General features: G+C 34.4%; 4 protein-coding genes and 1 long non-coding RNA gene across 12 annotated transcripts; 3 read left to right on the forward strand and 2 right to left on the reverse strand.

Annotated features, from left to right (window-relative positions):
• Positions 1 to 3,367: 3,367 nt before the first annotated feature.
• Positions 3,368 to 8,087, reverse strand: LOC126661050 (polyadenylate-binding protein RBP47-like). 2 transcript variants are annotated; one of them, XM_050354806.1, is made up of 6 exons: positions 7,528 to 8,087; positions 5,547 to 6,024; positions 4,586 to 4,653; positions 4,382 to 4,512; positions 4,099 to 4,195; positions 3,368 to 3,721 (listed from the first exon to the last, which is right to left on the reverse strand). In XM_050354806.1, the coding sequence occupies exons 1-6, from the start codon at positions 7,939 to 7,941 to the stop codon at positions 3,593 to 3,595; spliced, it is 1,317 nt and encodes a 438-aa protein (XP_050210763.1). In that variant the 5' UTR covers positions 7,942 to 8,087; the 3' UTR covers positions 3,368 to 3,592. The 2 variants fall into 2 exon arrangements, with proteins under 2 accessions (XP_050210763.1, XP_050210762.1); XM_050354805.1 differs by having other exon boundaries at positions 4,586 to 4,668.
• Positions 8,088 to 9,377: 1,290 nt separating this feature from the next.
• LOC126662270 (uncharacterized) lies at positions 9,378 to 12,894 on the reverse strand. The gene is made up of 6 exons (XM_050356194.2): positions 12,476 to 12,894; positions 11,815 to 12,050; positions 11,480 to 11,738; positions 10,259 to 10,438; positions 10,032 to 10,187; positions 9,378 to 9,895 (listed from the first exon to the last, which is right to left on the reverse strand). The coding sequence occupies exons 1-6, from the start codon at positions 12,503 to 12,505 to the stop codon at positions 9,722 to 9,724; spliced, it is 1,035 nt and encodes a 344-aa protein (XP_050212151.1). The 5' UTR covers positions 12,506 to 12,894; the 3' UTR covers positions 9,378 to 9,721.
• Positions 12,895 to 13,414: 520 nt separating this feature from the next.
• LOC126662232 (uncharacterized) lies at positions 13,415 to 15,793 on the forward strand. 2 transcript variants are annotated; one of them, XM_050356141.1, is made up of 7 exons: positions 13,415 to 13,706; positions 13,801 to 14,085; positions 14,176 to 14,241; positions 14,356 to 14,406; positions 14,525 to 14,644; positions 15,027 to 15,111; positions 15,334 to 15,793. In XM_050356141.1, exons 1-7 carry the CDS (start codon positions 13,509 to 13,511, stop codon positions 15,522 to 15,524), a joined length of 996 nt encoding a protein of 331 aa, XP_050212098.1. In that variant the 5' UTR covers positions 13,415 to 13,508; the 3' UTR covers positions 15,525 to 15,793. The 2 variants fall into 2 exon arrangements, with proteins under 2 accessions (XP_050212098.1, XP_050212099.1); XM_050356142.2 differs by having other exon boundaries at positions 13,416 to 13,706; positions 15,337 to 15,793.
• A 163-nt stretch (positions 15,794 to 15,956) lies between these two features.
• LOC126661182 (cationic amino acid transporter 8, vacuolar) lies at positions 15,957 to 18,052 on the forward strand. Its single transcript, XM_050354997.1, has one exon. It carries the CDS (start codon positions 15,972 to 15,974, stop codon positions 17,952 to 17,954), a length of 1,983 nt encoding a protein of 660 aa, XP_050210954.1. The 5' UTR covers positions 15,957 to 15,971; the 3' UTR covers positions 17,955 to 18,052.
• A 3,860-nt stretch (positions 18,053 to 21,912) lies between these two features.
• Positions 21,913 to 23,801, forward strand: LOC126659842 (uncharacterized). 6 transcript variants are annotated; one of them, XR_007635111.2, is made up of 7 exons: positions 21,917 to 22,098; positions 22,172 to 22,247; positions 22,376 to 22,599; positions 22,795 to 22,938; positions 23,041 to 23,127; positions 23,491 to 23,529; positions 23,645 to 23,801. It is a non-coding gene; the product is annotated as an uncharacterized LOC126659842 (long non-coding RNA). The 6 variants fall into 6 exon arrangements; XR_007635108.2 differs by having other exon boundaries at positions 21,913 to 22,098; positions 23,041 to 23,529; XR_007635109.2 differs by having other exon boundaries at positions 21,918 to 22,098; positions 23,409 to 23,801.
• Positions 23,802 to 25,452: the final 1,651 nt, after the last annotated feature.

The raw sequence follows: 25,452 nt of genomic DNA on the forward strand, positions 1-25,452 counted from the left end.
AACCTATTTTCAGTTTTTTTTTTAAATCAATTCTTTCAATTCAATTAAAAACCCAACGAATATTCAAGCGGATTTATAATAAAAATGTTAAAATCGACTAAAAATAAATCTAACAATTAATCGGTTTTAAATTTGTTCATTTAAAAATTTTTAAATTTTTTTTAAAATTTTTTAATGGACAATCGCCCTAAGATGGCGATGGTCCAATGGACCATCGTCCAGCTTTGGCGATGGTCCAATGGATCATCGCCAAAGCTGGACGATGGTCCAATGGACCATCGCCAACGCTGGACGATGGTCCAATGGACCATCGCCATCTCCTGGCGATGGTCCAGTGGACCATCGCCAACGCTGGACGATGGTCCAATGGATCATCGTCCAGCTTTGGCGATGGTCCAATGGACCATCGCCAGGAGATGGCGATGGTCCATTAGACCATCGTCCAGCTTTGGCGATGATCCATTGGACCATCGCCAAAGCTGGACGATGGTCCATTGGACCATCGCCATCTCCCGTCGATGGCCCATTAAAAAATTTTAAAAAAAAAATTAAAAATTTTTAAATGAAAAAATTTAAAACCGATTTATTGTTAGATTTATTTTTAGTCGATTTTAACATTTTTATTATAAATTCGTTCGGATATTCGTTGGGTTTTTAATTGATTTGAGAGAATTGAATTTTTTTTTAAAAAAATGAAAATGATTTAGGGGTAGTTTGGTCAAAAGTTGGGCGGTGGGTGGTTATTTGGGGCGGCGAATAGTACTACCCTTTTTTTTTCTTTTGAATTCTTTTTAAAAAATTTCACTGACTATTATTATTGGGTTTTTTACCATTTTAATTTTTTCTCCACACTTTATTTCTCTCTCGTCATTTTTTTTATTTTTTATTTTTTAAATTTTTCACAAACTATCATTGTTTTTTTTATTTTTCACTAATTTTACTCAAAATTTTGGAAGTTTTTTTATTTTCTTACTCTTATCTGTTAAATTTGCTTTGTATAAATAAAATATAGCACTATATAAATAGCACAATAGTTGTCTCTACAAAATTAATCGAAATAGTTGATAGGAAAAAAATATAAAATTATGAAGCGTAAATTTGTTAAAAAAAGAAAGTGGAAATAGTGTTTATAAAATTAAATAATTATTTTACACAAATATTACATGACATATTAATTTTACAGAAAAAAATAATAGAATATGTCAAATTTAATTATATAACTATAATTATATATTTTAGTAAATTCAACCCTTCTCTTTTCTTATTTCTTGTGTAAAATAGCAAATGAAGTACATTTGAAAAAAAGGAACTTACAAAAAAAAAAGAAATATTTTATATAAATTAAAATATATATCACACAAAACTAAAAAATATTTAAATAATTATTGAATAAAATTTTATGACGACATTATATTGTTACTAGTTCATCTTTTTTTTATTTATACATCATGTATATACATATTGGATACATCAATGATACATTATAGATACATTACATGATACGTCATAGATGTACCACCGATACATTGTAGATACATTACAGATACATCATACATACATCAATAATACATTACCGATACATCGTTGATATATTGTAGATACATCGATCGATTTTTAAACTAGTGAATCATTATAATTGTAGAGTAACTGTTGGTATATGGTTTACAATAATTTAAGATATAAGAAAATGTTTATCTGAGCGATAGTTAGAACTTTTTAGCATCACTTTTTTCTCGGCCATTTTATGAATTTAAAAACTAAGTTTATTCAGTCACACCTTGAAAAAATGAGATGTATATATGACGTATCTGAAATGTATCTTAGATGTATTTGTGTTTTTCTATTTAATATATAAATTATACATATCAAAAAACAGTTCAAATGTATACATTTTAAATATATATTAATTAATTAAACGTATTTTGACATATTTTTTACTTGTATTTGTTAGATAAATCTCTAATATTCAATATATATATATATATATATATATATATATATATATATATATATATATGGAACACATATTTTTTTAATATGATCTATGTTATAAATACATTTCAGATACACGTCATATATTTTGATAGATATATCGGAAACAATAATGCGTAAAATATGTTAGAAATATCTTGTACATACATACAAGATACACATAATTTTTGAATGTTAGGCAACTGAGCTAAAAAAATGCAACCAAATTATAAAGATGTTTATATCGAGTAACAAATTAAAATGTTAGTGATGCGTAAATTTTAATTAAAATATATCATACATGTAGCTTTAATTTGAAATATGTTATACATACACATTAAAGACACATTATTAATACACACACACACACACATATATATATATATATATATGAGAGTGTGTGTATGAATATATATATATATGTATATATATTCATAATTAATAAAAGAACAAGGCACGCATCAAGCATGTAGGAAAAACATTTTTTATGTATACTCTTTTTGTAACATAATTTATGTATTTTTAAAATATGTGATACATGTATCTTTCAATTTAAAATATGATATACATACACTTTATAGTATGTGTGGGTGTATATGTATACATATATATTTGTTTTAAAAACAAGAGAAAATGATAATTAAATATGTTTCTGATACATTGCTGATACATCGCGAATACATAAATGATACATTTGAATAATTTTGACAAACTGACGCGTGACTGACACGTGACTAACGCAAGTCAGACGCGTTTTCTGACGCGTTTTTGACTTTTTTTATTTGTTTTGTATGTGCCATGTGTTGCATTCTCATTGGGAAGGTATTAAATGTAAAGTTTTAGCTTTTTTAGGTGGTGATGTAATAATAGAAATGACTTAGCATTTTTGTAATATTGTTTCTTTTTTTGTATAGTTTTGGTATTTACTCATGGTTTGTACAGACTTTTTAAAATAAAGTGGACCTTATAATGAATGTAGGCTTTTCAAATGGAGATTGGGGGCTACCTTTAGCAAAATCCAAATATGGATCGAACACTTGTAAATTTAATTTTTCTAATAATAAATACACATCTTAAATTTATTTTTACCCATTTTTATAAAATGATACTATGGTTTAATGTTTCCGTCCACCTTATATGAAATTCATGAATCCACTGCCGCATATAGACATTGAAATGTTGACAATTAACCAAACGTTCAAACCACAATAGGAGGACAAAGCATCGAGGAAAAATTTAATTTTCAATAAAACTGAAAAATCATTCAGCTTATGCTAAATAAAGAAGCTTCTGTCATATCTCAGATTCTTTTTGAAAAGTGCTTGCTGCACTAAATGCAACATACTTATGATTGCATCAATACATTAGTTTGCATCGTTTATGACCAAATCTAGAATGCGTTCAAAAAGCTTTATCTATTTTTCTCAAACCTCATCGTTGCTTAGAGTTTAATAAAAAGCCAACAAATAAATAAGGTTCCCGCCCATCACACACAAAATTCCCAAATAAATATTGATACAAACTTTAACATAATCTTGCTACAAAATTCTCCAAAGTACAGATCACCAAAGCAGCAACAGCTCAAGCAATCCTCCTTTTTCACCAACCTACGCCCTGCTCGTTATGATGCACCCGAAGCCGCAGCCGCAACATACCCATTCTGCTCTCCATTTGCTGCATATCCATATCCACTATATCCTTGCCCTCCGTAATATGATCCATTCCACTGATTATTATGTTCCCCTCTCCACTGCCAACAGCATTTATACACTCAACCAATGAAAATGTATACATTTATAGGAAAAGGAAGTCCCTAAAAGACTATACAAAGAATAAAACAAGTAACCGGTGCGAAAAGCTAGTCATAGGATAATGATATTCTCAACAAGGCCACATGTAAACAGAGCAAACCATGCAAATGATGAAGTTTCTTTATACTAAAATACCAAATCTGAGTTTTGGGATGATAACAAGTCAAACTGCATTTGAAGTGTCTGATGCCATTCCATAACTTAAAAACAGTTAAGCAACGCGCTATACAGTACACAATTAATTTTTAGCTATGATGAGAAAAGTAAGGAGATAGCGCATCCATGATAAACCTCGCACTTGGTCAAAATTATTTACCTGTTTGTTCGCTGGACTACGACCCCAAGAAAGACGAACTGTCTGCTTGCCAATTGTTGTGCCATTCAAACTCTCCAATGCATCCTCGGCACTTTTTCTGAAATTAGACAGAACAACATGAATAATTACATGGACACAGAAATCAAACATAAAATGCTCATCTCTACCGTTGGAAGATTTTCAAAAATATTTTAGTAATGTTACCTCTAACTAAAATTAATTAATTTAAAACTATCCGCATTATTAGTAGAAGATTTCTTCCGTACACAAAAGGGGAGAGTACCTGTCAGCAAATTGCACGAAACCACATCCTTTTCCTACCGGTATTTTCACAGAAACAACCTCACCAAACTGGGAAAAGGGTTGCCTGAGATCCTCATCGCTAATGTCAGAGTCGATTCCTCCCACAAATATCTGAAGTATTAAATTAATGAGGGGACTTGTAGAATTCTATAAACTCAAAGCAAGATGAGAAAGCCAAACTCACTGTAGTATTGCTGGAGTCTCCATCAGACTGAGACCCTTGGACCATAGCACCATTTAGAGCATGTCCACCTGCCAACACCAAAGCTAATGAAAAGATGGAAAATGCTTTAGCTTTAGAGCTGAAACTGACTGTACGCATGAGTGAAGGTTACTGAACTCAGCAATAAATTTTAGCAAGTTATTAACCATAAGTCTAGATCTCAAAGAACAAAAATACTGGAGAAAGAAGAAACATAGAGGCCTAGAATTAGAGAGTAAGATCTAAAACAGAGATAGCATGTGATATGCCATGATACCAAGCTTGAACAAGTTAGAAATATACAAGGAAACCCACTAAATATATATCCCAAACTATGTGCTTGAATTATTGAATTAAACACCCATAGATACGGGCAAACCACCTAACATACCCAACAAAACTAACGGAAGCAACACATTGAATGTCAAAGTGGGAGTATCAACACAACATGGTCCCTAATAGGGTTTGCATTCGGTTCAAACTGAACCGAACCAGATAATTGTCAGGGTTTGCATTCGGTTCAAATTCTTAATTTTGTTGTTCAAATTGAACCAAATCAATTTTATGAAAATCTGAAATGTTACAAATCAAACCGGACCAGTTGGTTCAGTTGGTTTTTTTTGGTTCGGCTTTGGATCAAAATTGAACAGAAATTATTTTCCATCAAAATAGAACATAAGCAAATTTGTCAGTTCGATTCGGTTTTGCGCACCCCTAGTCTCTGAACACATGCAGAGCACGCATAAGCAGGGTCATGGCTGCTCAAATACTGCTAGACAATGCCCAAAAACAATACGATGACTTCTCTATGTGAAAAACAACAGTTACACAAACATGGAAACACCCAGACCTCCTGATTTCAGACGAACGATTGAAAAAAAATTAAACTAGAGAATTTGTGCTTCCAAATCAAAAATGCGAAGCTAGGGGCACCATGTTATACCTTGTGAAGAATACTGCTGCTGATATGGGTTTGACTTTTTGGGAGTAGCAACACCTATGCGCATGGGTCTGCTTGAGCAATAAATCCCATTCATGTCTGTCATAGCCCTTGACCTCTCATTTTCATCACCAAATCTAACAAATCCATAACCTTTTGAACGACCAGAATTTAGATCAGTGACAACTTTTGCTCCCTTAACAGAAGGATATTTACTGGAAAAGGTTTCCTGCAACATAGTATCTGTCACATCTGCAGCCAAATCTCCCACGAATATTGACAGATCAGAACCAGTTTCTGATCGCCTCTCCCCTGCAAAGCTTGCCCAATTGAGACGGAAAGGTTGATCTGTGTTTGGCATCATAGAGCCATTATAGTTCTGCAAGACTTTATCAGCTGCTGCATGCGAATAGAACTCAATGAATCCATATCCTTCTGGCTGACCAGTTTGCTTATTGCGTATAACTTTGACAGCGGAAACCTGCATATTTAGTGGCACGATATCAGTGTAAACACGTGAATAATGCAGTGTAATTCAAACAATTGTTCCCACAGGAGAAACGGAACAGGTAGAAGGGCTGTAAATCACGCCATTAATGCATAACAAGGATGAAGCATCTCCACCTACTGGGATATATAGTTTATATTACAAGTAAAGCTACACATGAAAAAATAAATGCGAGCTCAAAATGTAAATGCAAGCATAAAAGTACAAAAACATGACAATTTTTTTGGCAAGATATGATGAAAAATATATAAAATAAGCAGGATAGTAAACTGTAATAGTGCATTCCTATGAAATTATCTAGTGATTTACTTAACAAACTAAGCCATGCCTCATATTTTCAGAATATGATGTGCAAAGCTGTTACTCAGCTGGGCCAATCAAATTTATCATTAATGTTCATATACCTAAGAGGGAGTCTATGCAGACATCTAACTTGAAGCCTCTTTGACAATATTGTTCTTGAAACGTTACCAGCCGCACATGATAATTTTACTTACTTACATGTTGCTTAATTAATGAAGTACAATCAATCTGAGTTTGTGAGGTATTAATTTAATTGTTTGATGGGGTTTTAAATCAAAAAAAGCTGGCTTTTGTTTTTTAGGAAATGTTTTTCTTGCACCATCCACTGCAGTTTGAATACGAATATAGCTTTGTAATGTTTGATCAAGCGTTTCCATTGGATTTCCATATATTTGACTATTTTGATTGTGATACGGCATTGTGTTGGCAAAGCTGAGGCCATTGTTCTAGCCAACCTTATTCATTCAACAAGAGCAAATTTTACTGAAAATTTAAAAGTAATCTAGAGAGAATCCAGATATAAGACATGATTAAATGGATAATACGAATACTACAAGAAGAAATCCAAATGGACTTGCTCAAAAAGACACACCTACATTTCCCTCTAGCCAGGTTAAGGCACATATACTAGGATAAAATTTGAGAACTTAATTTCAAAGATGATCAGGAATATAAGAACAAATGAATTCTGAGAGAATGACGGATGTATATTATACAACGGCTAAGAAGCAAACATGAGTTTTCGGTTTTCCAATTACAGAAGCATTTTCCTTTCTGATAGGCAATTTCAAGGTCCATGTGCAACTGAATACTTTATGCTACAATTTATTATAAAGTGATTCCTTTCATTATACTTCCACACACAAAAAAAAAAAAAATGAATCCAACTTCAAACAATTTAGATCAAATCTAAGAGCAACAGAGTTTCACTAATTTCAGCACATCTACATCATGGTCAACAAACGGAAAGCAAAAAAACAATACTCATCTTACAAGGTCAAAATCTAGAGACATAATACAAAGATCCAAATCTAATGTTAAAACTTACAGCAGAAATCAAACATACAAAGTAAAAAAACAATTGTAAATACAAAGATCCCAAATTAAACTGTTATACAACTACTAACTAAAGTAAACAACAAATCAAATTGATGTATAAAATAAAGGTTATACCTCGCCGGTATGAGAGAAGCAAGTATGGAGATAAGTCTCATCCATCCAATGAAGCAAGTCACCAACCCAAACAGTCTTAGAATCTTCAGTGGGAACATGTTGGTACTGCTGAAGTTTATGCTGATTATGTTTGTGATAGTGCTGCTGCTTGTGATGATGATAATTGAGCTGGTGCGGCTGTTGCTGTTGGTAGTAGCCCATGTAAGGATGAGAAGCATGGTGCTGCTGAGGGTACATCATCATCTGCTGTTGCATCATAACCATGGCGGCTGCAGGGTACTGCATAGCTGCCATATAGTGCTGCTGCTGCTGCTGCATATGGGGATTCCATTGCTGCTGCTGCTGCTGCTGGTTCTGATTATGCTGCGGAGATGGTGCAGAAGTTGCATCAGAAGCGTTGTGAGTCTGTTGCATCTTTGATCTTATTGATCTGATGATAATGAACTGCAGATAAGATTTATTTCACTTAAAACCTCTCCTCTTTTCTTTGGTTCTAGAGAGAGAGAGAGAGAGATAACAATTGTAGAGAGAGAAAAGAGGAGAGGCTGGAAAAGAAGAAACCCTGGTTTATGACCTTCCTATTTATTTAAAGGCTCACGCTTTTTTTTACTATTTTTTTTTTTTTGCTTACAATAGTAAATTTGGCTATTTCTTTTTAACTTGAAGAAAAATAAACTGCCGCACCATTGTAGAACTGTAAACGAACTGTGCAACTTTTTAACTCGATTCAGTATTTGATCCGATAAGAGGTCAGTTTAGCAAACTCAGAATATCTCCAACTCGGTTCGATATTTGATTCCATAAAAGTTCAATTCGCTCTTATTTAGAGCATCTCCAATGGTGCTCTTTATTTTAAATAGCATATTTAGTAAAATAAAAAGTATCTTTAATATAAAGAGTAATATATTTAAATTTACTCCAATAGACTCTCTAATAATAACTCTTTATTTTATTTTTATTTTTATAAATAATATTAAAAAATAGAAAATATTAATAATATTGGTTTACTTATTCATTTTTAAATTTAAAAATATAAAATATTACATTTCAAATAAAAAATAATCAATTTATTTTAAAATTTGAAAGTTTATTTTTTTGAAAATAAAATAGATAGTGAAATGGCTCTCCACATGTAAAGAGCCATTTTCACTCTCTTCTTTAAATTTAAATTTTAAAGAGTCCATTGGATTTTAATTTATTGATAAAACTCTTTAAATTAAAGAGTTTGTTAATTTTAAAGAGACCATTAGAGATGCTCTTATCAGCTTAACGAATTGAGCAGCTCTCCAACCCGGTTCAGTATTTGACTCAATAAAAGCCTGACTCAAGCTTATTTGTTATTTTAACGAACTATGCAGCTCTCCAACTCGGTTCGGTATTTGATTTGATAATAGTTCGATTCGAGCTTATTTGTTAGTTTAACGAACTTAATATCAATTGTATATTTGATTCAATAAGAGCTCGATTTGAGCTTATTTCTTAGTTTAACGAATTGAGCAACTTTCTAACTCGGTTTGGTATTTTACTAAGAGCTAAACTCGAGCTTATCCGTTAATTTAAATAAATGAGTTTGCACTCTATTGTAAGTGCGAACTTTCATTTGTTTTGGCCAGGGTTTAGGGTTTTTTTCTGAATCTTTGAACATTTTCATGAATTCAATATAAATAACAGTGTGTAATGTCGAACTTTTTTACTATATATAGCAACAACTAGAAAAAATTAACAAAATTAGTGACCGATTCGGTCAATTTTTAAGCTAGTGGCAATGGCCTGATGGCTGTGTGGTGTGGGAGCTGTAATTGTGGGTCAACGCTGTCGTTTCAATACTTTGAATGGCTCTTTTCAGCACATGCACAGCACAACTAATTGGAACCTGCATTACAGTTTACACGGCAAACACCGCTGAATCAACATGAAAAGCTTCCATCTTTACATTTTTTTTCTTTTTCAGTCGTGCACAATAAACAAATACAGCAGGATACATGTCGAACCAAACTCGAAAAGAATAAATGGAATACTAATTTTGGAGGGTCAAAACCCGATCAGTAACACCGATTTGAATACTCTGTAATTCAAATTTTTTTTGCTGCCAAAATTTCAACAGGATTGAACTCTTGTTGTTGCCTCCTGCAACTATTGAAAAATATATATGTTAGATGATACCGCATGCTATTTACAGCATTTCCCGCTTTCTTTACCTCCCATAATCTCCGTGAAGGAAGCTTTCGTACTGCGTTCCTTTAAGAGCGTGTTCGACCTCATCCCAATTCGCAACCTGGTCACGTAACGATTTATTATGTATTCTTACTTGCCGACTCCTGAGCTCTCTTCGTGGAACCCTCAAAAAATCTTGAACCTCTTGTAATTTCTGCACACGACAAGCAAAGTACATTGTTTGTTGTTGTTCTTGTTCCACTGTTTTGTTGGTCTTGAATAAGCTATGCTCTAACTCAATAATGGACAAAAGAATTTCTTAGTATAAGAGTTCAGATAAATTGGCTTACAGTATGGTTTTTGACTACATCCTCATAGTAAACAAGAATGTGCCTGGTGCTCTTGAAGTACTCTAATGCTCTCGTAGTAGTTTCTTCTACTTGCTTCAGATTGGCTGGCAGCAAAGTTGCATTGATAAAAGGCTTGTATTTAGCTAGTATCTCTGCCTAAAACCATTTCTTGTCATTTAGAAATCTGATAAATGGAGTTACAGAGAAAAGAGGATAAGAAGAATGACCTCATCAGACGAATGAACATGAGACTTATGGGTCCCGTTTAATAGCTTAGCTTCTCGATCATAAGAATTTGCCAGTACTGAAATCATTCTACGCAAGAGATTTCTCCTGAAGAGAAAGATAGCTGAAACACCTCTAGTTTTGAAATACTCGACTATTTCCTCGTGATGTTGCATCACACCCTACATCAACCGTTAAGCAAGAAGGCCCTTTAAGAGATAAGACGGAATAAGAAACAAAGAAAATATAGAGCTTTAGAGATAATGCACCAAATCACAGTATCCTATCGCCAGTAACCCACCACAAAAAGAAAACAGTCCTTTAAAGTAATATCTAACTGGCATTCATAAAATAATAGCCTGGCCTGTATACAAGCACGCAAGGGAAGCAAGAATCAGATTGTTACCACTTTTGTGTTAAAGTGGTTTAGAACTGCCAAAGGGAAACGAATGAACTAAAACTTTCAATCTAAAAAATGGGAGAGATTTTAACTGTTTCCGCAGCAAGTCATGTACCACGCATAACATAAAATACATCCTCTTTATTAAATCTTTATATATTTCTCTCCCAAATTGCAAGGTTCCCCCTCTCCTCTTTTTCAAATTAGGCCAAATGACACCAACATTTACTTTTGGGATTGAGTTTATTGTTCTCAATGGAAATGGAAGGAATTATCATAAGTTCTTCAAACATAACTTCAATCAGGTGTCATCACACAATAATCCACGGTACATTTTAAATCAAGTTATGTAACTGGAAAGAGACACGTGAAAGAAGAGACACAAGCATCAATGGAGTAAACATCAAAACTGCTATTTCAAGTCACCTTGTTAGCCCAAAATAGCCACCAAACTGAATAAAACACTCAGGTTTGACCATAACAAAATGCTTGCATGCAAAATTTATGATTCCAAACACCACTCTCTCTCGTGTGTGTGTATGTATGTGTGTGACCATAAGGTATATAGAGCTCTTACAGGTATTCTGAATCACAACAATAGTAAAATGTACTCAGTAAGGTATATAGAACTCTTACAATACCTGAATCACAACAATAGTAAAATGTACTCAGTATATACAAGTATATCAGATGATAAAATAATACATAAGCCCAAGCAACACATAAAAAATTAACTCAAATGAAGGGTCTTATATCCAATCTGACAAGTTAAAGGCATTCCAATATGAAATGGATATAATTCATGAATAAGTAGAGCTCTCACCTGATTAAGCATCCACTTTAAGCCAACACCAGCTGTACATTCATTCTTGGAAGCACTACTTAGCCAGTCTAAATTATAAATTTTGTCCAAAGTCTCCACAATCATCGAAATATTACTCCTCCTAACTTTAACAGAGAAAATCTCTCCATTTGAGCTGATGTTAGTATGATTATTTAATAAAGTCTCAAACCATCCACTCCCAGATCTCTGCATTGACAGAATGGCAAAATTCCTCACCGGGTTGCACAAACATTCAGCCCTGTAGCGTACCAAATAGTCACATTATTAAAAGCTAAACGAAAACATGAAACAAAATGTGCCGGTCAATCTGTTACCTGCTATACGTTATGGGTTTAGGGTAGTGCACATAAGGGATTTCCCAGGGCTCAATATTAGGTTCCGGGCAGGGCTTTTCGATGACTCCAATACTGAAAATTCCAGGGCTTGACGTAGTGCGGATTTGCTTAAGACAAACAGCGCAAACATAGACACCACATATCATTACAAACACCAAAACAACCATCCTTAACACCAAAGGAGCCTTTTTTGGAGCCTTAATGTTGAAAGCATCCTGAAATTGATAGAGAACAAATAATAAGCGAAACATCACTAAATACTATCAAATAGCAACTGATAATCAGCTGAGATTCAGCTATACAACGATAATCCAATTAGAGCCAAATAAATGGTGTTTAATTAAGATTATAAAAAGAAAACAGTAGAGATATATCAATCGAAAATCTGGGTAGGCAAGCTTGTATTATAAAATTCCGTAAATGTAGGAACTTTATATGATATAAACAAATGCAAATCTAGAATAGATCACACAAACAACACAGAACACATGTTCTTACCAAATATTCTTTAACAAATTAACCAGACAGACACATAAGTAGAACAAACTGTTTTCTATTCATTCATTTACAAGATTGCATGCCCACTTAAAATAATATGAACATGCAAGAAAAAATTGAAGGGGGAGATTAATGGAGAAACCTTAGGGAAGAACCAGAGATCATCAGCCATAATCTTGAGAAGCTCAGGAAAAAAGCATCTGGCAGCTAATGAGATTCCTCCTCACCAACAAATCTAACTAACTTTTTATTTGCTTTTATCTCTGAGATTACATATATTAGTAGCTGAAAAGGCTATCACTTTACCCAAAAGAACACAGAGAAATAATGGGGTTTCTCGTGAAGAATAAATAAAGCTTTTTTTTTTCTCTTTTCAAAGTCGATTTAAGACCGTTGCAGTGTGTCTGTTAAAAGGCTTTAAGTTTTTTTTGATGAAAGCTTTGAGATTTACAGAGATTTTCTCAAGACATTAACACAAACACTACACTAGAAGTTCTAGTAAACAGACACGGAGAGAAATTAGCAAAAGGTTGCTAAAAACGACAGTGCTTTTGCGTGTTTTGCTTTCTATAACAAACATACCGTAATTAGAAATAGGGAGGAGGAGGTGTGGAATGGTCAATCATTCATAATGTTGGGGTCATATAATTTCATTAACTAATTAGAACATTTGAATTACCAAAATCATACTTGACATAAAAATAAGTATTTAGTTTATCCCAAATAAAAAATAATTACATCTTTAGTAGAATTGTTTTATGTTTAATTATAGTCAATCAAATACAGTTTTAATAAAATCTCTAATCCCATTTTGTAATTCATTGTATTTTATTGGATTGACCTTTTGCTTAAATTACAAAAAATATCAATCTCAACTTTATAGTTCAAATAAATAAACTTTGATCACTAATCCAAAAGTAAATACTAAAATGATTAAAAAAAGTAAAACAATAAAAAATACTTGGGCTGGTCTGGGCTGGGCTGGACTGATCTGGGTTGGGCCTGAATAAAACAAACAGTAATAGTCCTGATGAACTGCTGAAAGTCAACTTGATTATTTGCTTATAAATAAGACCATATCATATCACATCGGCTACTTTGTTTCTTGTTCCTTTGCAGTTTGTATTATTAACTGCGTCGTCGATTGTAACCTAATCTAGCAGAAGAGAAGACAAATGGGAGAAAGAAAAGTGCTGAATAAATATTACCCACCGGATTTCGATCCGGCGAAGCTCCCTCGTATTCGCCGCCCCAAAAACCAGCAAATTAAAATCCGAATGATGCTTCCCATGAGCATCCGCTGCAATACCTGCGGCAATTACATCTACAAAGGAACCAAATTCAATTCCCGCAAAGAAGACGTTGTCGGCGAGGTAATTCATTCTATCTTTTTTTCTTTCTTATCAAACTATTAAATATTCAACATTGTAATTTGACCTAATCGTTTATTATTATTATTCGATGCAGACTTATTTAGGGATTCAAATTTTCAGATTTTACTTCAAATGCACCAGATGCTCTGCTGAACTCGCCATGAAGACCGACCCACAAAACTCTGACTATGTTGTCGAGGCCGGTGCCACTCGCAATTTCGAACCGTGGCGGGCGGAGGATGAGCAAGCTGATAAACAGAGGAACAAAAGAGACGCTGAGGAGATGGGGGATGCTATGAAATCCCTCGAGAATAGGACATTGGATTCCAAGAGAGAGATGGATATTCTTGCTGCTCTTGATGAAGTCAAGTCTATGAAGGTATAATTACTCTACTTTTTTTATCATATGATTGCTTCTATTTTGTTCTTAGTAGACTAATAATGTTTCTTTTTGTTTTTGTTTTTGCAGAGTAGACATGCTACTGTGAGTGTTGATGCAATGCTTGAGGCTTTACAACACACTGCTGTCAACAAGGTACGTTTTTTTCAGTCTTTACTTAAATGTGATTTTACTTCCTACATCAAATACTAATCTTTTGATTTTTTTATCACATTATTCTGACTTTTTGTTGGATTTCCATGCTTGCAGGAGAAAAAGATGGAAGAGGAGGATGAAGCACTTATAAAATCTATATTCGAAGTTAGTAATTTTTTTTCCATGTCTCATTTCTTTCACTTCTTAGCCGAGCTCACTCTTTCCCTTCTTTTGATTTGTCTTTGTGAATGATTTACTAACATGGCTTTGTTTGTTCTTATAGCAAAGGTCAAAAGAGCTCATTAGAAGGATTTCTGATGAAGATTTTGATGATGACGACGACAACGATGATGACAGTTCCGCTCATACTTCAAGCAGCAATGGTGGAGCATCTAATCTGAAGGTATGAAAATTTTATTGGTAGCTTATGTCTTTTATTAGCTATTATCATTTACTTTGCACTGGTTGATTTCAGAGCAAATTTTTTCTTCGCTTCCTCTTGTAACATTATGAAATTTGGATAGCTAGGATCAAGACAAAGCTGGTGTTTGAAGTTATTATCAATATTTTAACACCAATAGGTTTTGCTAAATTTGTTCAGAGGGTACAGTAAGTTTTGATGTGGTTAAATTCTCTATATATACATTTTGGATGCATATTGATGCATGCATCTTACATCTAAATTTTTTCTGTAGCCAATAAGTGTATCTTAAGGTAGTTCTTTTTTTTTTCCAAAAATTTTATGGTGACTTGTTTACTAATGCATCCTCTTGTGCGGATTGCAGAAGAGAAAGATCTCTGATGAACTTCCCAGCAAACCGACGGATTCATTAACCAAGGAGAATGCTGTTGATATCTCAAGCAACAAAGGTATGTTATACTATGGATATTAATTGTGTCTTTATTCCTTGGCTTTTATTTATTATAATATCATGTTTACATCTTTTAGTTGCTTTTATTTGTTGGTATGATGTACAAAATTGCATTTGAGTCAGAGTTCACCTTCCATCTTTTGCTTTATGTTCTCAATTGAAATAGTACCAGTTTTGTTTAAGATGTTCCAGTTTTTAATTTTTACTATTTGTTTGACAGCAGAAGGTTCAAGCGGTTTAGGATCTCGGAATGTGGCTAAACCCAGGAGCTTACACCCGTTGGTCAAAATAGCCGTCATTAAGAAACCAACCAAGACTGCTGATAGTAACCAAAAGGCTGGAGCAGAAGACACAAGCACTGGACTCCTATCCCTTTGCCAGAGCTACAATAGCGACGATGAAGATGATTAGTCAATAGTTTTTTTTTTAATTATTTATTGAATGATGATTAGTCAATAGTAGAATAGTAATATGTATGTGATTGGAATTAGGCATTAGAACTAACTTGTATGTCTGAACTTTCAATTGAGCTTTAAATGAAATGAGTTTATTGTTAAAGAAAGCTAGTTTATGTTAGCATTCGACTGAGAAGTAATGCAAACAAAGTTTGCATACTCCTGCTTGTGGATAAAAAATGCTGGTTTTATCAAACTTTATTGTACTTATGCAATTACCAGATACTTGCCTGTTGAATTAGATTAATATCTATAATTTTTTTTAAACCCATTTATATACTCAACTAATCGAACTTAAAAAATGTCTACGTTTCTTTTTCATTATTTAATGTTTATTACTATTTGCATAACTTCAGTTACAATTGAATTATAATTACTTATGTCCTGTATTCATTGTAAGTAAATGATTGGTGTGAAAAACGTTTGGTATATACAAATTAGTAAATGGTCTCTTCTAAGGAGAAATTCTTTTGAGTCCAAATGTAATACCGAATCCAGTTGTCAACCAGATTCCGTTTCAGCCTGGATCTCTACCACTACCACAGCAGCACTATTTCAATTCTTACCAGAAAAGGGTCAACCTATGCCTCAAACTTTATCATCATCATCGTCTCACCCATTACTGAGCTCAACACCGTCATCCATGGAGTTTCAAGAAGACCCACCAACCAAATCTTACTGGAGATGGAGAAAGCAACATTTTTTCCCTGAACCCACTTTTATAAACCTTTCTACTTATCTCTCTGCCCTCTCTCAGACCTTCCCTCGCCTGAAAGACCGCATCTTTTCTCGCTCCACAGACACCAACGAGCTCATCACTCTCCAAAAAGAGAGTGAGAACCCAATGCGCAAGTGTCTCACTTGGTGGGACCTTATGTGGCTTAGCTTCGGCTCTGTTGTTGGCTCCGGCATCTTTGTCATCACTGGCCAAGAAGCTAATCGAGGTGCTGGTCCTGCTATAGTTCTTTCTTATGCTATTTCAGGTCTCTCTGCTTTGCTTTCTGTGTTTTGCTACACTGAATTTGCTGTTGAGATTCCTGTTGCTGGTGGCTCCTTTTCTTTTCTTAGAATTGAATTAGGTGATTTTATTGCTTTTCTTGCTGCTGGTAATATTCTTTTGGAGGGTGTTGTCGGTGCTGCTGGCTTAGGAAGATCTTGGTCTTCTTATTTTGCTAGTATGATCAATGCTAAAGATTCTGACTTCTTGAGAATTAGAGTTGACTCTTTCCCTCATGGGTTTAATCTTTTGGACCCAATTGCTGTTGCTGTTCTTTTGGCGGCTAATACTATAGCAATGACTGGAACTAAAAGGACTTCTATTTTGAATTGGCTTAGTTCAATTGTTACTGCGTTTATAATTGTGTTTGTTATTGTTGTTGGATTTGTTCATGGCAAGGCCTCTAATCTGGCGCCATTCTTTCCTTATGGATCCAAGGGTGTTTTTGAAGCTGCAGCAGTTGTCTACTGGTCTTATACAGGGTTTGATATGGTTGCTACTATGGCCGAAGAGACGGAGAAGCCATCCAGAGATATACCAATTGGGCTTGTTGGTTCAATGTCTGTGATCACTGTGGTTTACTGCTTGATGGCTTTGGCACTGACAATGATGGTGAAGTATTCTGAGATTAATCCAGATGCTGCGTATTCTGTTGCTTTTGCTCAAATTGGCATGAATTGGGCTAAGTACTTGGTGAGTATTTGTGCTCTTAAGGGAATGACTACGAGCTTGCTGGTTGGATCACTCGGACAAGGAAGATACACCACTCAGATTGCGAGGTCCCATATGATTCCTCCTTGGTTTGCTTTAGTTCATCCAAAAACCGGAACGCCCATCAATGCTACGCTTTTGGTAACTATACTTAGCGCCATTGTAGCATTTTTCACTAGTTTGGAAGTCCTGTCAAGTGTGTTTTCATTGAGTACACTCCTTATTTTCATGCTTATGGCTGTTGCTTTACTCGTGAGGCGATATTATGTGAGAGATGTTACTGGGAAGAATGAGTTGGTTAAATTTCTTATTTGCTTGTCTGTCATCATTGGATCTTCAATTGGAATAACTGCTATCTGGAGTGCAAATCAAAGCGGATGGACTGGATACGTGGTGACATCCGTACTCTGGTTTGTGGGGACCTTGGGAATGGCTTTGCTACCGAAGCAACATAGCCCTAAGGTGTGGGGTGTTCCTTTAGTTCCATGGCTACCATCGTTTTCAATTGCGATGAATTTGTTTCTGATTGGATCTTTGGGGTTGATAGCATTCTGGAGGTTTATAATTTGCAGTGCAGTCATGATTATGTACTATCTGTTAGTTGGAGTCCATGCAACTTATGACGTGGCTCACTGTAAGCAGGAAGAAACGAAGAGTGAAGATGGTGCAGGAATATAGTAGTATGGCATTGCGAAGGTAATCATTTCTTGTAGTTTGGATGTCTATGTGAAGAATCAGTTTCAATAGTCAATGAACAAACTCAAATTCCTAGGATATACTTAAGATTGTATCCATGACTGATGCTATATAGACAGGGTGAGTATGTGACGCTTAAACGATAGGAACAGAAACGGAAATATGACAATTTTATAACGGTAGTTTGTAAAATATAAAATTTTGGAGTTATAGAAATATTTCAGGAAATAGCGAATTGGAGAAGTTTTGTTGCTAAGATAGAGTGGCTGATAGGTGGGTTTGAGAGATCTTGCAATAGCAAAAGATTGCAGAAATGAAGCATGAAACACATTAATTGTGGTTTGTGATGTTTAAACATCTGTGTATTCTAGATTTGGTAAAAAGAAAGCCAATGACTAGTAGTCCTTATTCAAAATAGAAGATGATGGCCGTGTAGACAGATATGTGCCGACTCCCACCTTCTAACGATCCTCACTCCAGTGTTAAATCCCAATGCAGTACCTCTATTCTTTTTTTTGGTACAAAGAGGAGGCATAAGCCTAAAACAGAAAGGAACTAAACAAGCACATTACGATCATATGCTATGCCTTGAATGTCATGCTTCAAAAACTCTATAAGACTAGGAGGGGGAGAATCATGCCAAGTGACTCCTACAACATTATCTGGCATAACAGAAGCTAAGTGATCCGCTGCACCATTCGCTTCCCTGTAGACATGATAAATTTTGACTACCCAATTTCTTCTCAAGAGACCCTTAATAGCAGAGAGGATATTCGAAAATCCCGCTGCATCATCTGAACCAGAATTAATCTTGTCCACCACCTGCTTATTATCAACTTCCAGCAGCAATTTAGCAACACCCAGATTCCATCCCAGAATTAACCCATTATAGACTCCTCTGAACTCAGCACCAAGAACCGAGTCTTCACCACAACACAAAGAAAAGCTACCCAGCCACTTACCAGAATCATCTCGAGCTATACCACCGGCCTTAGCAACTCGATTGGCATGGTTAAAGGCTCCATCAGTGTTGATCTTGACCCATCCTGGAGGTGGGAACTTCCAACCAACCGAAATGCTTTTATACATTCTGCGAATCACCCCTTTCCTCTTGTTATTCTCCAAAGCAATTGAAATATAGTTCATCTTATCATTAATTTCATTAAGAATCACAGCAATAGGGATAACTTTACCCTCAAAGACGAACATGTTTCTCCAATGCCAAATACTCCAAAGAGTAATACCAAAGATACAACTCCAGTCCTCCTTTCCATTACCATTGAACGCACCAGTCAGATTCTTCTCAAGCCAAACTCCAGCTTCCATCGAGAAGAAACCATTGCTATTGTCTGGATTCAAGATTCTTCTCCAAAGCATCCTAGAGAAGAAACAGTCCCGAAGAACATGAACAATGGATTCGACTTCAGATTTACATCTAGGGCAAATGTTATCATCAGAGAGATGCCGCCTGTTTCTATCTTCATTAGTTAACAATCTTCCATGGGCCACCAACCACAAAAAGAATCTGATCTTTTCAGGCCCAGGCCAAGTCCAAATGCATCTCCAATTTTTCTCCTCAATCGGGTCTCTACCATTGTCAAGAAGGCAATATGCAGATTTTGTAGTAAAAACGCCAGAGCTGGACATACCCCAGTACACGAAGTCATTTCCGTTACTTGGGTTTGGAGGAATAAAATTTGCTATCTTCATTAGCCAGCAATTGGGGATGAACTCAGCGAATTTCGACCACCACCATCCACCGTTGCTATCAACAAAACAATCCACTGTAAGATGAAGAGAATCCACAGGAACTTGGTCATTAGCAACCTGGATAAGCGAAACACCTTCCCCTAACCAAGGATCAATCCAAAAACGAACAGTTGCCCCATCACACAGAGCCCATCGAATGCCCGAAATAAGGTTATTCCAGCATTTTCCCAAGGACTGCCATAAGTGCGAAGAACCCTTAGTATTAGGAACGGAGTAAATCCATTTATCATTGATTTTGTATTTAGCTCTGAGCATCTTGACCCAGAACAGGTCTTGCTCCACCAAAATCTTCCAACCAACTTTCATCAAGAGTGCCTCATTCATGAGACTCGTGTTTTTATGGCCAAGACCTCCTCTAGCCTTAGTTTGCTGGACAACATCCCATTTAATGAGATTGATCTTTCTTGATTCCTCCGAAGACCCCCAAAGGAACTTCCTACATCTTCTATCAATCTCACTACAGGAGCTCTTAGATAAAGTCGTGGTCTGCATCGTATAAATTGGGATGGCGGAGAGGACAGACTTGATAAGAGTAGACCTTCCTGCTAAAGATAAAGTCTTGGCATTCCAGTTTGAGAGTCTAGAGCTGATTCTCGCCATAACACCTGCATTATGTCTATTAGTGTACCTTCCATGCAAGAGAGGAACTCCCAGGTAATTACCCAAGTCCTCTGTAACAGCAAAGCCAAGACGGTTCGCCAAAACAACCTTCGTAGCATTTGGCACATTAGCTGAGAAGAGAACCTTTGTTTTGTCCTTGTTAATTTTCTTACCAGAAGAAACACAAAACACATCCAGAATTTTATTAATAACCTCCACCTGCTCAATAGAAGCTTCTCCAAAAAGAAGCAAATCATCGGCAAAAAAGAGATGCGATAAGCCGGGGCAATGCCGACCCATACTCAAAGGTTTCCACTTCTTGTTCAAACACTCCACATTAATCATTTGCGCTAACCTCTCAATGCAAAGAACGAAAATATACGGGGAAATTGGATCACCTTGCCTAATACCACAAGTTGGAGTAAAAGGCTCTAGAGGACAACCATTCCACAAAATACTCATAGACGTGGTCGACACACAAGCAGTACCTCTATTCTAATCGATAACACCAACTCCAACCCACCACTAAACCCCACTATTCACCACTCCAACCCATACCAAAACACAATTTTATTCTTGTGTTTATGAATAGTAAATACCTTGACATAGGTTTCACTATTCACACTAACCTATCTTTTGGTTAATTATATTTTTATTTTCTAATTACAGTTTACATTTCAAAATATTCGATTTAGTCCATTTTTTCATTAATTAATAGTCATATTTTTTACAATTTGGTCCATAAAAAATATAAAGTAAATAAACTTAATAAATTCTAATAACTTAAACAATATATTTTATTTAAATATTAAAATTACATTACATTAATATTACATAATTAATGTCAAAATATATCAATAGATGAGGATGTATATGTTCAAAAATATACACATGGGAGTAAAGTGGTAAATGTAATAGTATTAAATGTAAGAAAAAATATATAGATAAGTATATTTTTTGTGTGCAAAATAGGATCACTACAGCAAAACAGAGTTATGGGGGCAGTTTTATAGGGGCGGTTATATGAACTGCCCCTATGATTTATCATTTAGAAACTAAATCCATTTTATAGGGGCGGAAATCGTAAATGCCCCTATTATTGTATCATCATAGGGGCGGCTGTATAAAATTAGGGTCGACTTTTAAAATAGGCCTAATTACTTAAAAAATCCTCACTTTAAAACATTTTTTCGTTTATACCCTGACCTAGGAAAAAGTTCATTTGTACCCTTTTTTTGATTTTTTGTTTTCAATTGTACCCCAAAATTTATTTTTTGACAATTTAATTAATTAAAGGATAAAAACATTAAAAATAATTAAATAGAAGGGTTATATCATCTTTTTTCTATTTGAAAAAATACAAATAAGTTAAAAAATGAAGGATTATTTTAAACTTTTTTTTTAAAATAAAAACAGTTCAATTTAGTGTTTTAGGGTAGAGTTGAAAACGAAAAATCAAAAAAAGGGTACAAATGAACTTTTTCCTAAGTCATGGTATAAACGAAAAAATACTATAAGGTGGGATTTTTTTTAAGTATTTAGGCCTTTAAAATAAAACTTAATTTTAACAAATCAAACTTTTTCTTTTTTTATTTCTTCTTCTCTCCGCCTCTCAGCTTCATCATCTCAAACACGATGATGAGCTAATTTGCCGCTCTCCAATGGCGAAACTGATAGACAATATTACTTCTCTCGATTTCAGTAGCAGCGAATCTCATTTGTTCACTTCTCAGCTTTAGGGAATCTGCTCATTTAGGTATCTGATTTTACTTAATTTCTTACGAGTTTATCTTCTTCTTTCAAATTAATTTTTAGGGTTTATGTTTCAGTTTGTTCTCAATAGATCACTACGTTTTATTATTGGAAGCGGATTTTCTATTCAACCGTAGATTGTTGCTCTCTCAGGTATTTAATTGTCTTTGTTGCTTTATATACATTTTTAGGTTTTATCATTTAATATTATTTGTTGTTTTGTTTACATAAGCTCTTTATTTTATTGATTTTGTAATGCTTCTGTTTTTTTTTTCTTTCAGATTCCATTGCAACCACAAACTAAACAGATATGTAGAATTTTTTTATGCATTTTGCAATATTTGCTTGTCTAACTAGAAAAAAGTTGTAGTCAGGTCTCTTCCTGAACATTACAGATAATCAGCTTTTGTTTGAAATCAGGTAACTCTTGTGCTATGGTTGGAGAATCTTTCATTGGAAAGGAATTGATGTGAGAAGCTACAATGGTTTTTGTGTTGCACACAAGGTCTGTTACTACTTTATGCAAGTTACACAAAGTTATGTCTTGGTTGAATGTAGCCAATGCAATTTAGTTGCGTTTTATTTTCTTGCTGATATTAGTTTCAGGTTTGCAAATGCTAATCTTGAAAAAGAATAAAAATAGACTATTGTGCTTGTTGTTTTCCGAGTTATTTATGCTTCATCTCTTTTTATATTACAGTTTCACATTGGGATGGAATGGAATGAAGTTGCCTCTATCACAAAGCAGGACATAAATTTAACTGAATTGAGTCATTTTGGTTTGAGCTATAACATTTATATGCCTCTACAGCTATAGCTTCAGACTTGGTTTTGATGTTCTAGGGTTAGTTCATTCTTCTCTAATTTATTCTTGTTTCTATGTTATTTTGCTCGAATACATAATTGTTCCTGGTTTTAGATTGTTATTTGTTAATTTTAATCTTAGATCGACAAAAACTTGTTGCGTTGCTCAACCGGGCTAGCAAATGATGTCATCATTGAAGTTGGAGAAATGTCCTTCCATCTCCACAAGGTATTATACAATTCAATTTTTATTCATGTACAAAATTGAGTTGCATAATGTGCTTAAATTTGAAGTGCAATAGCCTAACTATTCTCTTGCTAAAATGAAGTTCTAGCGTGTCCTCTTCATCTTTCTTTGTCCAGCCGTGATTTGATGCCTTCTGTTTTAGTCATCTAATCGTTTAAAAGTTTGAAGAATATTGATTGCCCTATGAGCTTTTCTGCATTCATTTCTGTCTTTATTTCTTAACCTACTACAGACAGTTTGACTCATTTGTTGTTTTATGAAAGTTGTATCTGTACGCGTAGTTTCATTATAGCACAGCTGAAAAAAGACAATTTTTTGACATATCTACAATTGGAGACCTTTTAGGGACAACTGATGCAATCGCTAAATGATGATAGTTCACGAGTAAGATCCTGTTTCTATGTTCTTTTCTTGAACTGTTGTATTTAGCAATTTGTTTTTTTATCTTGAACTGTTGTATTTAGCAATTTGTTTTTTTTTCTTGAACTGCTGTATTTAGGATCTTTGCTTCTTTTGTTTCGAGTTGTGTTTACTTTCGTTGTGGAATCAAGATCATTACAAGGATATTCATCAACATTGAACCTAAATCTACTTTGATGTTTTACCTGTAATTGAAAATGATCTTTTGCTTATAAATTTGTGGTTCTTTGGCTTAATGGAGTTCCCAGATGCTTTAGCTTGTTATTAGTAGGAAAATGTAAGTTCTGTTGGCGCGGTGTAAAACCGCCCCAATTTTTTTTTGCAAATTCTAGAACGTAGGGGCGGTTTACACCGCCCCAACATTTTTAAAATTCTTCGATGTAGGGGCGGTCATAACCGCCCCTACAATTTCGTCACAAAGAAATACTTTCCCAGGCAGGTGCTAAAATCGCCCCTATAACGTAGTGGCGCCGGGATAAACGGCAGTTTAGGGGCGGTTTCAGAAAACGCACTTATTCCTTGCAGGGGCTGTTATAACTGCCCCTACATATAACCGCCCCTACATATCAAAAAAACCGCCCCTATAGCTATTTTTTGTTGTGGTGGATGATGGGTCGGAATAAAAATACTATTGAAAATCTAACATAGTGTAAAATTTCAAACTAAGTAAAAAATACAATTATGAAAATTTATACGTTTTCTAAATCCTTTCATCAATATTTTTTTTTAGAATTTATTTGCATTTTAAATTCAAAATTTTATAAATTATTTCTTCTTTAGATGTTTGAAAAACCATAGCCTAGAGGTGACTTTTTTTTCAGAATACCACCTAATTTTCAATTAACGGTTTTCTCCAAACTCTATAGTTGGATATGCTTTTTCTTTTTTAAGTCAGATTGAAGGAGCATTGGCTCAATCAAGGATAGGTTTGGTATTTGATCGGATAATGATCCTCAATCTAAAAAGTATAAAACTTATAAAAAAAAATATGGTTGAGTTCTTTAATAGGCTTGACGTTCGTTGTTGTTTTATTGTTTAACTCTTTGGATTGAAATTAATGCTTGAGAAGGTAGGAGTTTAAAGAATCGAGAATTTTAAAGGTTTAAGCAAATGACTATTAAATTAAAGTCCCGCTACTCACTTAGTTGAGTGCTACAGAGAAAAAAAAGTCATTGTTTACGGATTCAAAGTTTGATTTCGCTTTTCAATTTGATTAATTTTACTTGTATCTTTGTAGTTTCATTTTATTTTACTTATTTGTTAAATTAGAGTTCTGAAAGTTCATTTCATGGGTTGTTATGACTTTTATTTTGTCTTTTTAATCTCTTCAATGAATCTATTTTAGAAAAAACTATTAAAAAAATAAAAAATATATATTTGTTTCGTTCGAGATATAGTTAACGGGATTAGCGGAGTTAGCAGAGTAAGTTGTTACTGTTATTGTTAAATCTGTATTATTTTTTAAAGCCAATGTCCGAATTGAACCTGTTGTGACTTCAAGATGCAATGGAAGTAACTTGGATATCAGGCCAGACCTTTAGGTAGACTCAGTTCACCACATCGTCTGTGTACTGAGCCAATCATATCAATTTCGTTTGTTATTTTCTTACACTTTTGAATAATGATATTCTGATACATATAATATTCATATTCTCTTGTGTTGTAGTGGGCTATTTTATTTACCTGTTTTTCTTTTAATTAAAAGATATAAAACACTCCAAGTCAAAAAGTTATTTGTTATTACAGAATGGGTACTAAACTTCATTTTGTTACCAAAAAGTCACTAAGGTATACTTTTTGTTACAACGAGATGTTACTCATATAAAACGCACCGTTTTGACACTAAAACTCTTCGTTTTTGCTTATGTGACGAGCCGGATATTAAAC

Source organism: Mercurialis annua, linkage group LG8 (genome assembly GCF_937616625.2).
Source record: "Mercurialis annua linkage group LG8, ddMerAnnu1.2, whole genome shotgun sequence".
Classification (NCBI taxonomy): Eukaryota; Viridiplantae; Streptophyta; class Magnoliopsida; order Malpighiales; family Euphorbiaceae; genus Mercurialis; species Mercurialis annua.

Excerpts from the sequence above, each read along its gene's own strand:
- LOC126661050 (XM_050354805.1), bottom strand. The coding sequence starts at position 7,941 with ATGCAACAGACTCACAACGCTTCTGATGCAACTTCTGCACCATCTCCG. Across the intron at positions 6,025-7,527 it reads GCTTCTCTCATACCGGCGAG|GTTTCCGCTGTCAAAGTTAT; the intron begins GTATAACCTTTA and ends CTAAATATGCAG. Across the intron at positions 4,513-4,585 it reads GAGACTCCAGCAATACTACA|ATATTTGTGGGAGGAATCGA; the intron begins GTGAGTTTGGCT and ends TTAATACTTCAG.
- LOC126662270 (XM_050356194.2), bottom strand. The coding sequence starts at position 12,505 with ATGGCTGATGATCTCTGGTTCTTCCCTAAG. Across the intron at positions 12,051-12,475 it reads ATCTCTGGTTCTTCCCTAAG|GATGCTTTCAACATTAAGGC; the intron begins GTTTCTCCATTA and ends TATCAATTTCAG. Across the intron at positions 10,439-11,479 it reads TAAAGTGGATGCTTAATCAG|GGTGTGATGCAACATCACGA; the intron begins GTGAGAGCTCTA and ends CGGTTGATGTAG.
- LOC126662232 (XM_050356141.1), top strand. The coding sequence starts at position 13,509 with ATGGGAGAAAGAAAAGTGCTGAATAAATATTACCCACCGGATTTCGAT. Across the intron at positions 14,086-14,175 it reads ATGAAGTCAAGTCTATGAAG|AGTAGACATGCTACTGTGAG; the intron begins GTATAATTACTC and ends TTGTTTTTGCAG. Across the intron at positions 14,407-14,524 it reads TTATAAAATCTATATTCGAA|CAAAGGTCAAAAGAGCTCAT; the intron begins GTTAGTAATTTT and ends TTGTTCTTATAG.
- LOC126661182 (XM_050354997.1), top strand. The coding sequence starts at position 15,972 with ATGATTGGTGTGAAAAACGTTTGGTATATACAAATTAGTAAATGGTCT.